The sequence below is a fragment of the Diaphorina citri genome, unplaced genomic scaffold (assembly GCF_000475195.1).
Source record: "Diaphorina citri unplaced genomic scaffold, Diaci psyllid genome assembly version 1.1 scaffold708, whole genome shotgun sequence".
NCBI classification, from domain to species: domain Eukaryota; kingdom Metazoa; phylum Arthropoda; class Insecta; order Hemiptera; family Psyllidae; genus Diaphorina; species Diaphorina citri.
In genome coordinates, this window is record NW_007378141.1 from 19106 (window position 1) to 32325 (window position 13220).

General features: G+C 37.1%; 1 protein-coding gene across 1 annotated transcript in view; it reads right to left on the reverse strand.

The window, feature by feature from the left end:
* Positions 1 to 13220, reverse strand: part of LOC103511372 (formin-like protein) — a gene marked incomplete at its 3' end in the record, with an annotated part of 36215 nt that overhangs the window by 10936 nt on the left and 12059 nt on the right. Inside the window, exons 4-8 of the mRNA XM_026825149.1 lie at positions 11968 to 12116; positions 7197 to 7342; positions 6351 to 6436; positions 5611 to 5770; positions 942 to 1215 (exon numbers count right to left, since the gene is read on the reverse strand). Of these exons, the coding sequence (XP_026680950.1) occupies positions 942 to 1215; positions 5611 to 5770; positions 6351 to 6436; positions 7197 to 7342; positions 11968 to 12116 (815 nt within the window). The remainder of the gene's footprint in view (positions 1 to 941; positions 1216 to 5610; positions 5771 to 6350; positions 6437 to 7196; positions 7343 to 11967; positions 12117 to 13220) is intronic.

The window sequence follows — 13220 nt, forward strand, 5'->3', positions numbered from 1 at the left end:
TATAAACTTTGTCTACAAACTAAAACATTAAATGGCTTTTGATCAGTTGTTGGTTGACTTCAATATTTAAACATTTAGGTACCCATGTACTGAACTGATGACGACTCAGTAGTTATGTACAAAGTTAGTTTTGTAGTTATGTTTGCAGGCAACGACATCGATAGAACTAAAACATTAAATGGCTTTTGATCAGTAATTGTTGGTTGACTTCAATATTTACACATTTAGGTACCCATGTACTGAACTGATGACAACTCAGTAGTTATGTACAAAGTTAGTTTTGTGGTTATGTGCCTGCAAAATAGGGTTGCCAACCGTACGTTATTTCCCCGGAACAATCGTATTTTTGTCAAAAATCAAATGTTCCCGCCGGAACACACCTTTGTTCCGGTTTTTTCCAAATCTATGGAAAATACGGGAACTGACTAATAAACAGAAAAAATTTAAAAAAAAAAGTTTAAAAAGATAGGTACGTGCATGCCTTTGTTCCGGGTAAAAATCGGGAAATCCGTATTTTTTCACTATTTTGCTAGTTTGTACCGTATATGCCGAAAAAAAAGTTGGCAACCCTACTGCAAAACGACATCGATAGTTTTTTTTTACTTTCCTCATCCCATAGGAAGGAAGGTAATGTAATCGACAAATTTTTCGGAACTAAAACATTAAATGGCTTTTGATCAGTAATTGTTGGTTGACTTCAATATTTACACATTTAGGTACCCATGTACTGAACTGATGACGACTCAGTAGTTATGTACAAAGTTAGTTTTGTGGTTATGTGCCTGCAAAACGACATCGATAGTTTTTTTTTTTACTTTCCTCATCCCATAGGAAGGAAGGTAATGTAATCGACAAATTTTTCGATGGTCAGCTTTTAGTGCCAAAACAAGTTTGGAGGTCCCAAATATTCAAAAAAGGCCCAAAAGAAATATTTAACTCACCTGAGACTCTTATGCATGAGACTTAAAGCTATGCTATTGATGGCTTCCGTGTGCTTGATGACCATGTTCAGGCCATACTTGTTATTCATGATGGCGCGCAGACACAGTATGCACACATGTATGTCGTCCTTAGGGTCACCCATGTTGAGGCGCGCTGCATGCCGGGACCGTTTCTTAACGCTAGGGCTGGAGGCGAGGTCTAGGGAGGGTCGCTGGTGACCTAGGGACTGGGGGGATATCACATTGGCGGGGGGATTGGTGCTCGCTGGTAAACCTGCAAGAAATGTATTACATTACATTAAAATGGGGGGTCTTTTCTGACGAAATTCTGTGTGCGGAGTCCAGCATGTAGGACTATTGCACTCCCAGAAAGGTGTAGAAACATAATTGAGGGGGTTGATACAAAACGACCAAGGCCGGGGGGCCACAAAGTGAATTTAAACTCCGTTTGAGTTTTTTTTCTCGATTTAAGCAAATCTGATTGACTGAAATTTTTTAAATATTTTAATATCGACTAATCAGACTGCTTAATTTGATACTTAAATTTACCGAGTTTAAACTGACTTTAGTCCCCCCGGCCCAATAGGTCATAAGGGGAATTTTATTATCTCTCACCCTAGCGCCCGTAAGGAGATTTAATAGTAACGAGATTATTTCATCATTATTTGGTTGCCAGTGAGTACATTTACGAGGTTGCTTATCTGCTTATTACATTGAACAGATTATGTTTTTTTGAAGAAATGAAAACCTACAATACAAGAGCATTAGTCATATCGTATGTAGGACTATTGCACTCCCAGAAAGGTGTAGAAACATAATTGAGGGGGTTGATGTAAAACGACGAAGGCCGGGGGGCCACAAAGTGGGCTTAACCTCCGTTTAAGTTTTTTTTTCTCGATTTAAGCAAATCTGATTGACTGAAATTTTTAAAAATCGACCAATCAGACTGCTTATTCGAGCTTAAATTTACCGAGTTTAAACTGACTTTGTGGCCCCCGGCCCAATAGGTCATAATCATAAGGAGAATTTTATTATCTCTCACCCTAGCGCCCGTAAGGAGATTTAATAGTAACGAGATTATTTGATCATTATTTGGTTGCCAGTGAGTACATTTACGAGGTTGCTTATCTGCTTATTACATTGAGCAGATTATGTTTTTTAAAGAAATGAAAACCTACAATACAAGAGCATTAGTCATATCCCAAACAAATTTTATTTTATTTTTATTTTAATTTATTATGGTGCGCGCTTCCAAGCTAACTAGGCTGGTTTAGAAAAATTCTTGATGACCTCCCGTTTTTTTTTTTTTTTTTCACAATACATATTTTGCAATGAGATACTGAAAACCAACGTAAGATTTGTAAGAATCTACTTGTTTATTTTTGAGGTACTTTGAATTCTTTGATTACCAACTCGATTGAGGTCATAGAGTACTTAATATACCCGGTCCGCCTCCGCTGTCTGAACACAAGTCCTCTAGGTTTACTTATATAGGTACTTTATCTGAAGAGGAAATGGAACCAAATGATCACTCTGCTAGTAGCAATGTATTACTCCAGCTGTTCCGAAAACGAACATTATCCGTTCAGGATAAATTCCGCCCCAGCCGGAAATTGAACCCGCGGCCTAGCGCTTACAAGGCAGACGACGAACCAACCAAGCTAACTAGGCTGGCTGACAATACTTTAAAAGAATTGATAGTGTTCGGGGAGTTTAACAGATATGTATACAAATGTGTATTTCTCCCAATCAATATCTGACTTCTTAGAAATTGATTAATTAACCGAAATGTATTACTCAATGGAAGAACCTACCTACTTACTCTACTGTAGGAAAGTGAGAGTACTACTTAACAGAGTAATGAGTACCAGTGGTATAATAGAGTTTCATTTCAAATAAGATTTACTTCATCTATTCTTATTGGTGAATCTGGCAACCCACGAACTGAACAAGATGAGGTTTAACAGATATGTATACAAAGGTGTATTTCTCCCAATCAATATCTGACTTCTTAGAAATTGATTAATTAACCGAACAAATTGATAAAATCACTTACTCAATATGATTTGTCCTCAAAGAGATTTCCAGGTCTCGTAAAACTTGGGTCGACGTTGCATCTCCCACCATTTTCCGTTTCTGAAAAAGAACAAAACCATAAGAAAAGTAATTAGTAACGAAGTAGATATCCTCGCTTTCTTCAGGACATTGTTAAAAGTGTGATTAGATACCCTACATATTAGACGAAAATCACGAGATTGAAGTTTGGTGGAATTGGTGATAAAGACTACCACTACCACTCATAACATTCAAGCATTGGTTCCGATCAATACTGGATCACCGATTAGTCCAAGAGCCAACTCATACTCACATCAGTGTTTCCTATTCATGAGCCTGACCAATCACATCAAAGCAAAGTGACCAACTGATTCTAAATCGGAACAGTCCAACCGCATTAGTCAAGCTGAAATCCCCTCCAAATATCCCCGGCTAGGACAATATCAGTCATGTTATAGCTATGTTATCGTCCAGCGATTTCCAACTAGCGGCCCGCGGGCCACCAGACCATTTCTGTGGCCCACCTCAATATGATTTGTCCTCAAAGAGATTTCCAGGTCTCGTAAAACTTGGGTCGACGTTGCATCTCCCACCATTTTCCGTTTCTGAAAAGAAGAAAACAGTAAAAAATATTACTAAATTATTATATTAGCAACTAAATATCCTCATTTATTTCAAGATATTGTCAAAAGTGTGATTAGATACCTACAAATACTTATTAGTTATCACTTAGGTTTATACGTATTTCCTCCTCTCCCTCCACTGGGTCCTTAAAAGAAATTCTGCCTGATTCATGTATTTATAGCCATAATAATTATTGTTCTTTATGTTATCAAAAATATAACGTCATTCAGGGACTAACGGAAAATCTACTTTCGACTAGGGAGCTCGGGACAATAAGGTACGACCGACACAATGAAAGACCCTGTATAACGTCCATTGATAGACGGAGTCGACTATGTGTGGAGTTGTGGACACATCAGCTTTAGAATATACTACACCTATGTTTATTTGCAATTATGTATATGTACATACGTCGATATTTCAATAATTCCACGAATACACGGTGTAGGTGGATCATCTCATGGGCAAAAACATAGGTATCAAAAATTCCAATGAAATTATGATGAATCAAAGTGGTGAACAATCAAGCAGTAGATGTCTAAAGACGGGATTTCTTTTTATTAATTACAAATGACTCTTAGTAATTTATTATTGTTCTATTTGTATTTATTAAGTTGCAAAATGGTGTAAATTGTAATGAACATGATAATTATAGTAAAATACTATCCTGTTTACAATTCATTAGGATTGTGTAGGTAAAGAATAATTATATTTACATCAACTTGAAGAGGTACTATCATGCTATCATGAAGAGTGGGTGGCACGCTTTTACTGCTGTAGCCATGAACAATAGAAATGTAATTTGTAATAGAAATTGTTAGAAATAAACGTACATAGAAGTGTGCTGCGTCTGTTGGTATGTTGGTTGCTATCATACAATGAGGCATTCCTTTGAACGATATAACAGATACCGTGCAAGATATCAGCAGTAATCATGGATTGAAATTGGCAAAAAGATACCCTTTATGATATGAAAACATTTATTATCTCTCACCCTAGCGCCCGTAAGGAGATTTAATAGTAACGAGATTATTTCATCATTATTTGGTTGCCAGTGAGTACATTTATGAGGTTGCTTATCTGCTTATTACATTGAGCTTAAACCGAGTTTAAACTGACTTTAGTCCCCCCGGCCCAATAGGTCATAAGGGGAATTTTATTATCTCTCACCCTAGCGCCCGTAAGGAGATTTAATAGTAACGAGATTATTTCATCATTATTTGGTTGCCAGTGAGTACATTTACGAGGTTGCTTATCTGCTTATTACATTGAACAGATTATGTTTTTTTGAAGAAATGAAAACCTACAATACAAGAGCATTAGTCATATCCCAAACAAATTTGATATAATTTTTGTATTCACCATCAATGTGTATTAGGATATTTTATTACCGACGAGACAGTAAGTATTATATATTATGTGACTTGTTATCAAGATAAACAAGTAATAAACATCAAATGCATTGAAGATTTTGGTAGTGACCGAAATACAATGATTGTAAGCGTGTTGTGTAGTCTGTACTGTAGGAGTACAATGAGGTTTCTTGTGTTTCTCATATGAATCATATAGAGGCCATCTGGGATGACCAGTAGTTGATAAAAAAAAATCAAGTACGTCGCATTTTTCTATATTTTATTTAATTCATTAGACGGACATTTATAAATTATGTACGAGTATAACGAACGAATTTGAACCGAAATTTTTTTGTGAAAAACACCAAAAAATCCCAAGGGGATTGCCACCTATCTGAGGCCTATTCGTGAAAGGGATGGTATTGCTCTTTCGAATCTCGATCAGCCCTGGTGTGATTGTGTTGGGCTGAAATTTGGTTTTGGCTACAAAAGTCGATGCCCTCAACCTTTGCTATTTCTTTGGGAAGGGAAATTTCAGGCTGGTATCCTCCCTGTTTAAAGTTTCCCAGCCAGACGTTGACATATTTTAAACGCTATAATATACAAAAACCCTGTGCGGAACACCAGTTTTCACTTACCCGAGCTGGTATTGAGAGTCTCCTCAGACAAATGCTTGGAGTCTGCAATGCGATACTCATGGCGCATCATGACTAGACGAAAGCTGAGATATTCGATGAGGGAGTCCAGACCGTGATTGTCATCATTCAGGAACTCCTTCACCCACCTATACGGGGGTTTCTGATCAACACGAGTTTGAAAACAGAACCTCATACAGTCCTACATTGTACATTACTATTGCCAGTCAAATGAACACTTAAGGGACAAGAACACAAACACTTTATGCGCCAAACAAATTTGATATAATTTTTGTATTCACCATCAATGTGTATTAGGATATTTTATTACCGACGAGACAGTAAGTATTATATATTAGGGGTTATCTTTCCGATATAAAATATAACAACAGATATTTAAGTGTTTCTGTTTGTAAAGCTGTGTCCACACATAGAGTCGAGGGCGTTGATTGAAGTCGATTCACATCGATTGACGGCCGTCGCCTATGTCGCGACTGCGCCAAACAAATTTGATATAATTTTTGTATTCACCATCAATGTGTATTAGGATATTTTATTACCGACGAGACAGTAAGTATTATATGTGACTTGTTATGAAGACAAACAAGTAATAAACATCAAATGCATTGAAGATTTTGGTAGTGACCGAAATACAATGATTGTAAGCGTGCTGTGACTTGTTATCAAGATAAACAAGTAATAAACATCAAATGCATTGAAGATTTTGGTAGTGACCGAAATACAATGATTGTAAGCGTGTTGTGTAGTCTGTACTGTAGGAGTACAATGAGGTTTCTTGTGTTTCTCATATGAATCATATAGAGGCCATCTGGGATGACCAGTAGTTGATAAAAAAAATTCAAGTACGTCGCATTTTTCTATATTTTAAGTTGTGTAGTCTGTACTGTAGGAGTACAATGAGGTTTCTTGTGTTTCTCATATGAATCATATAGAGGCCATCTGGGATGACCAGTAGTAGAAAAAAAAAATCAAGTACGTCGCATTTTTCTATATTTTATTTAATTCATTAGACCGACATTTATAAATTATGTATAACGAACGAATTTGAACCGAAAATTTTCGTGAAAAACACCAAAAAATCCCAAGGGGATCCTTGTACTGTAGGAGTACAATGAGGTTTCTTGTGTTTCTCATATGAATCATATAGAGGCCATCTGGGATGACCAGTAGTTGATAAAAAAAAATCAAGTACGTCGCATTTTTCTATATTTTATTTAATTCATTAGACGGACATTTATAAATTATGTACGAGTATAACGAACGAATTTGAACCGAAATTTTTTTGTGAAAAACACCAAAAAATCCCAAGGGGATTGCCACCTATCTGAGGCCTATTCGTGAAAGGGATGGTATTGCTCTTTCGAATCTCGATCAGCCCTGGTGTGATTGTGTTGGGCTGAAATTTGGTTTTGGCTACAAAAGTCGATGCCCTCAACCTTTGCTATTTCTTTGGGAAGGGAAATTTCAGGCTGGTATCCTCCCTGTTTAAAGTTTCCCAGCCAGACGTTGACATATTTTAAACGCTATAATATACAAAAACCCTGTGCGGAACACCAGTTTTCACTTACCCGAGCTGGTATTGAGAGTCTCCTCAGACAAATGCTTGGAGTCTGCAATGCGATACTCATGGCGCATCATGACTAGACGAAAGCTGAGATATTCGATGAGGGAGTCCAGACCGTGATTGTCATCATTCAGGAACTCCTTCACCCACCTATAGGGGGGAGAAAAAGGAATACGAGTTAACTTGAATTCAATTCATTTGGTTAGGCCGAAAGTTCGATTCCTGCCGGGGGCGTATTTTATCCTGAAGGGATAAGGTTCGTTCTCGGCTGGCTTTCTCCTATGCTGTCTTCCTTCTCTCTTCGATTTCGGGACGATAAGACCTTGGCAGTTACAGCTCTCTCTATCAAACATAAAAAAACCAATTCATTTGACAAATAATACCGCTCGCACACTATCAATATATTGACAATACTTTTTTCAAGTGGTTTGACAGAGGGAACTGTAACTACTAAGGTCTTATCGTCCCGAAATCGAAGAGAGAAGAAAGACAGGAGAGGAGAAAAGCCAGCTGTTCCGAAAACGAACATTATCCGTTCAGGATAAAATCCGCCCCAGCCGGAAATTGAACCCGCGGCCTAGCGCTTACAAGGCAGACGACGTACCAACCAAACTAACTAGGCTGGCTGACAATACTTTAAAAGAATTGATAGTGTTCGGGAGTTTAACAGATATGTATAAAAGGTGTATTTCTCCCAATCAATATCTGACTTCTTAGAAATTGATTTATTAACCGAGATGTGACAAACAGTATTAAGATCGACATTATTTGGATAATTTTCGTCACGATTTCTTGTATTTCGTCATCAGGAGGAGTCTTCAGATAGAAATGTATTTAAACCCTGAACTGTACGAAATATAAATACAGATGCCATTAAAGAAAAATTGAAACGTGAAAAGTCTCACTGATATCCCACTTTCGGTCAGCTATTAAGCTGTGTCCAGCACACATAGTCGACCATTGATAGACGGAGTCGACTATGTGTGGAGTTGTGGACACATCAGCTTTAGAATATACTACACCTATGTTTATTTGCAATTATGTACATGTACATACGTCGATATTTCAATAATCCACGAATACACGGTGTAGGTGGATCATCTCATGGGCAAAAACATAGGTATCAAAAATTCCAATGAAATTATGATGAATCAAAGTGGTGAACAATCAAGCAGTAGATGTCTAAAGACGGGATTTCTTTTTATTAATTACAAATGACTCTTAGCAATTATTGTTCTATTTGTATTTATTAAGTTGCAAAATGGTGTAAATTGTAATGAACATGATAATTATAGTAAAATACTATCCTGTTTACAATTCATTAGGATTGTGTAGGTAAAGAATAATTATATTTACATCAACTTGAAGAGGTACTATCATGCTATCATGAAGAGTGGGTGGCACGCTTTTACTGCTGTAGCCATGAACAATAGAAATGTAATTTGTAATAGAAATTGTTAGAAATAAACGTACATAGAAGTGTGCTGTGTCTGTTGGTATGTACAATGAGGCATTCCTTTGAACGATATAACAGATACCGTGCAAGATATCAGCAGTAATCATGGATTGAAATTGGCAAAAAGATACCCTTTATGATATGAAAACAACTAGAAAGTCTATTTATTTACTATATTTCTATATTATTTTTGCCAGGTGATACATATTATGTGCTGATGAGTGCTCGTGTACATCAGCCTTTCTAGAAGACATCACCCTGCGCTATTGTTTCCAGTCAAGGTCAACCAGCCTAATCGTCTTTCTCTCCCAGAGTCCCTACAGCTTCGCACTATCAGCAAATTCCAAGGTCACCAGTAGGTAATTAGTGAGAACGTCATTACTGGAGGGCTCATTATCTTCAGGATCTCAATCGTAATAGGACAGTTCCAGGATATTTATACAATTCTGAACTATTTCAGCCTAGAGCGATCTCAGAAGTTGTAAATGGATAATGAAGTTTTCTAGTGTTGTCACTAATATCATCAATGTCAAGTCATATGTCATAGTATTATCTCTAATAATCAGATTGCTCTCAGTTGGTTTCCATGATGTTATACATATTTTTCACTATTTCTCACCAGTAGATAAATAACTAACTGACTGATCTTACCCTCACCACACAAGAAGATCAGCACACCTTACAAACATATAGCGGGAGCCAATAAATTTAGGGTGGTCCAGATAGATAGGCGTTTAAGGAATATTTGTGCTGGGTCTAGGAACAATTAACATCAAACCTCAAGAAGAAACGTAAAGCAACCCACTGCAACTATGATGTCTGTGATTGTCATATCAATCAGCAAACTGCAGAGCTTGGCTGCCGTGTACAAAGAGTAAATTGATTTCAATCCAAACAAAAATATGAAATGTACACGAGACATGAACAGTTGCCAGTAGAATCTGGTTCAGGCGTAGATCTGCCTACGGTTTCCGGGCTGGCTTTGGTTTATTCCTCGCTTATCTTTCAGGATACTATTTGTTTGGGTCATGTTTAAATAAACAACTACCATTCTTCATTCTGGATAGGTGCTCATTTTGATCTCGTGCACACAACAGATGTTTTTAGTAACAAATTGAAGCACGGGCTAAACCTGTTTCGATCGATAGCACCTGGGTCAAGTTCATCAAGCTAATAGACAGTAAAAAAAGACATTAACATAGCTATTGGGATATTTATTTACAACCGAAGAAATAAGATCTTAATTTTATTTTATGGATTGAACTGTATTTTTAATCATTCAAGTTATTTGTGATTTTCCCCATGATGGAATGGACCAGTGGACTGATAGGTCAGATAAACTAATCTTCAATATCTACAAAACGTGTGGGGGTTTTTTATTGCAAGAAATCAAATGGAAATTTCTTTCGGAATTACTATACTTTCTGCAGAATCAAACGAAACAAGCACACAGGTAGGTGGCATTTGTGCAAAATTTATGGTTCTTGTAAATCTACGAAATGTAGAATTCTTCTCACATTTCTGAAGAACTAGTTGGGTTTGTTTTGAACTCAGCTCCAACTCTGTTCAATATGGTCTGTGGGTAAAATTTTGGAGCTTGTTTAAGCTGTTGATTTGGAGATTAAGATGTGACATTTAGTAACAAATGATCATGTTTAGTTTGTTACTTGATCAGGCATTACTTGTGAGTGGATCTTTCCCATGAACTTCATTGGGGCAAAATTAATTCGAAAGATATTCTTGATAAGTTCTAATGTTGTTCATTGGACGTCATACCAAGAGGTACGTATATGTAATATGTAACTACGAGAGAAAACAGTATTGACTGGGCCCAATTTATTTTGGTAGAGAAAACCTGCACAGAAATACAAGAGATTTTGCCAATCTAGGAAAGTTAAAAACCAGGTGAAGATTTTCCTCAAAAAGTTTGAAAGCTAAAATATGAATTGTATTTTACTTTTGATAAAGTCAATACATATGGAATAACTCCTACAGATTTGACAAGAGATTCCTCTGAATATCATATCGATAGCAATGGTCTAAGTACGGACCAATAGGGTGGCTTGGCTGGGTCAATGTTACCACGATACAACAGGTTTATAACTTCTAACACGGTGGTGGTTTTGCCTTTTTATGGTAAACCATTTACATTTGTTATGAACCAGCTTGTAGGCCAATATGGAACAATACAGCACGGTGGTGGTTTTGCCTTTTTATGGTAAACCATTTACATTTGTTATGAACCAGCTTGTAGGCCAATATGGAACAATACAGGGTAAAAATCTGAGATACTTAATGATCTTCCTACAAACATCTTAGAACTTAGACTTCAAATAATCATATTTTAGCATTATCTATCAATTCACTTAAAAGTCCTAAAACATCAATATAATTATTACCTCCAAAACATTTCCTAGATTTATTCTCTGGATAAATGATGTGAGATTGAATTGTGTGTCGTGATGTGGCTGGTTATCTTGATGATACCGATGTGCATGGCATCAGCCTAATATGACTCATACAGCACTCAGTCAAGAGTAGAAGATTCATCATTTAACTCTATGGGAAATGTTTTTTATGAGTTCTACATCCATCTCACCTTAGACTAGTATTTATTTTCGCCTCGCCTGTATTTATATCCACTATTTATACATTTATAACAACAATACAGGGTGGTTGTTGAATAGGAACATTACTGTAAATGAGAGAGACACTGATTTCTAAATCCTTCAACACAAAGTGCTTCCCCAGAATAAAGTTATCCCCAGAAACAAAAGAATTGGTAACCTAATTTTGAATTAGTATGGAATACCTATTACTCCCTGTCAAGCATCATACTTCAATCTTCTTCTTCTTTGCCTTTTCCCGTGTACAGACGGGGACCGTGTTTTTCGTCAGCCTCTGAATTAGCCCTAGAGAAACAAAAGAATTGGTAACCTAATTTTGAATTAGTATGGAATACCTATTACTCCTGTCAAGCATCATACTTCAATCTTCTTCTTCTTCTTTGCCTTTTCCCGTGGAAACAAAAGAATTGGTAACCTAATTTTGAATTAGTATGGAATACCTATTACTCCTGTCAAGCATCATACTTCAATCTTCTTCTTCTTTGCCTTTTCCCGTGTACAGACTACAGACGGGGACCGTGTTTTTCGTCAGCCTCTGAATTAGCCCTAGGGTGATTGCTTTGGGCTGACATTTGGTTTTGGCTACAAATTTTACGAGTGGGCTACAAACTTGCCATCAATGTCGGAATTCGAACCCACCACCTTTGTTATTAGCCACCCTGTTTACAATCACACTTACCACACGTAATTACATGACTAACATGCGTCTAGCATAACAGAATGCCATATTGCTTGGGTAGGGTACCCACTTGTATATCAAGTACCATAGCATACCATTCTCCGAATCATACATCACACATTGCACAGTGTTATCACAGGTGCTGCATGATTGTACCACTATCTGCAAAAATGTTTGATTCCTGGTGTTGCACTCAATGTTTGATCTGTGTCCAATTGTGGGTAATTGATAGATGGGGAACTTCCACCTCCCAAACCTACACAGATGAAAACACCTCTAAGGCTTCACCAGAATAAAAAGCTTCATAAGCATTTTGAAATAATTTAAAGATAAAACAGCATTTTACATTTTCGCCTGCATCTACATACAAAAAGTTTAAATTTATGAATCATGCTGCATGCACCTGTACGCTGTACGTTATACATTCGTACTAGTACGTTACTACCTACACTACACTGCCTACTTGACTCGACAATGGTCCAGAAAATTTTGCTATTGTAATGTCACAAGTTCAAAGTTCATAAAGTATCCAAGTACCTACATATGTAAGTTGACCAATACGAGTGCATGAGAATTGAATGAACCGATGCAAATCATAACGCACGCTTTGACTCTGAACTCGAGGGAACTGAGAAACAAATCTTCATCCTTTGAATTCGAAATAAATCGGAGCACATACACGGACCCAGGGCCGTAATTAGAGGGGCAACGGGACACTAAATGTAGTAACTTGGGGCTCCCCTACGTCACTGTTTGGATCAATGTCCCCCCCCCCATAGCTAAAATCCTGGATACGGGCCTAGATGGAGCCCAGGGCCAAGCTATGTGAGATGCAACAGAAGGAAATACCCTAGCAAGGGAATTATCCATTTGAGGAAAAAGTTCGATGATGCATCTCAACATTCTCATCGAACCTTACTAATTTTCTCAAGGCCCTTAATGAGGAAATTATGCATTCGGACTATTCGGAGAAATATTGCCATTGCCATTTTCAGTGCATTAATATGTATAAAACGATAAAACCTCTGGTTAATAATATTTCGAGTCTTTCTAGCCTACACCCATAAGACCCCTCAAAAAGAAAGAAAAGAGAGATTATGTGTGAGAGATACTGAGAGACGCATAGCCACAATACTAATTTTCTCAAGGCCCTTAATGAGGAAATTATGCATTCGGACTATTCGGAGAAATATTGCCATTGCCATTTTCAGTGCATTAATAATTATAAAACGATAAAACCTCTGGTTAATAATATTTCGAGTCTTT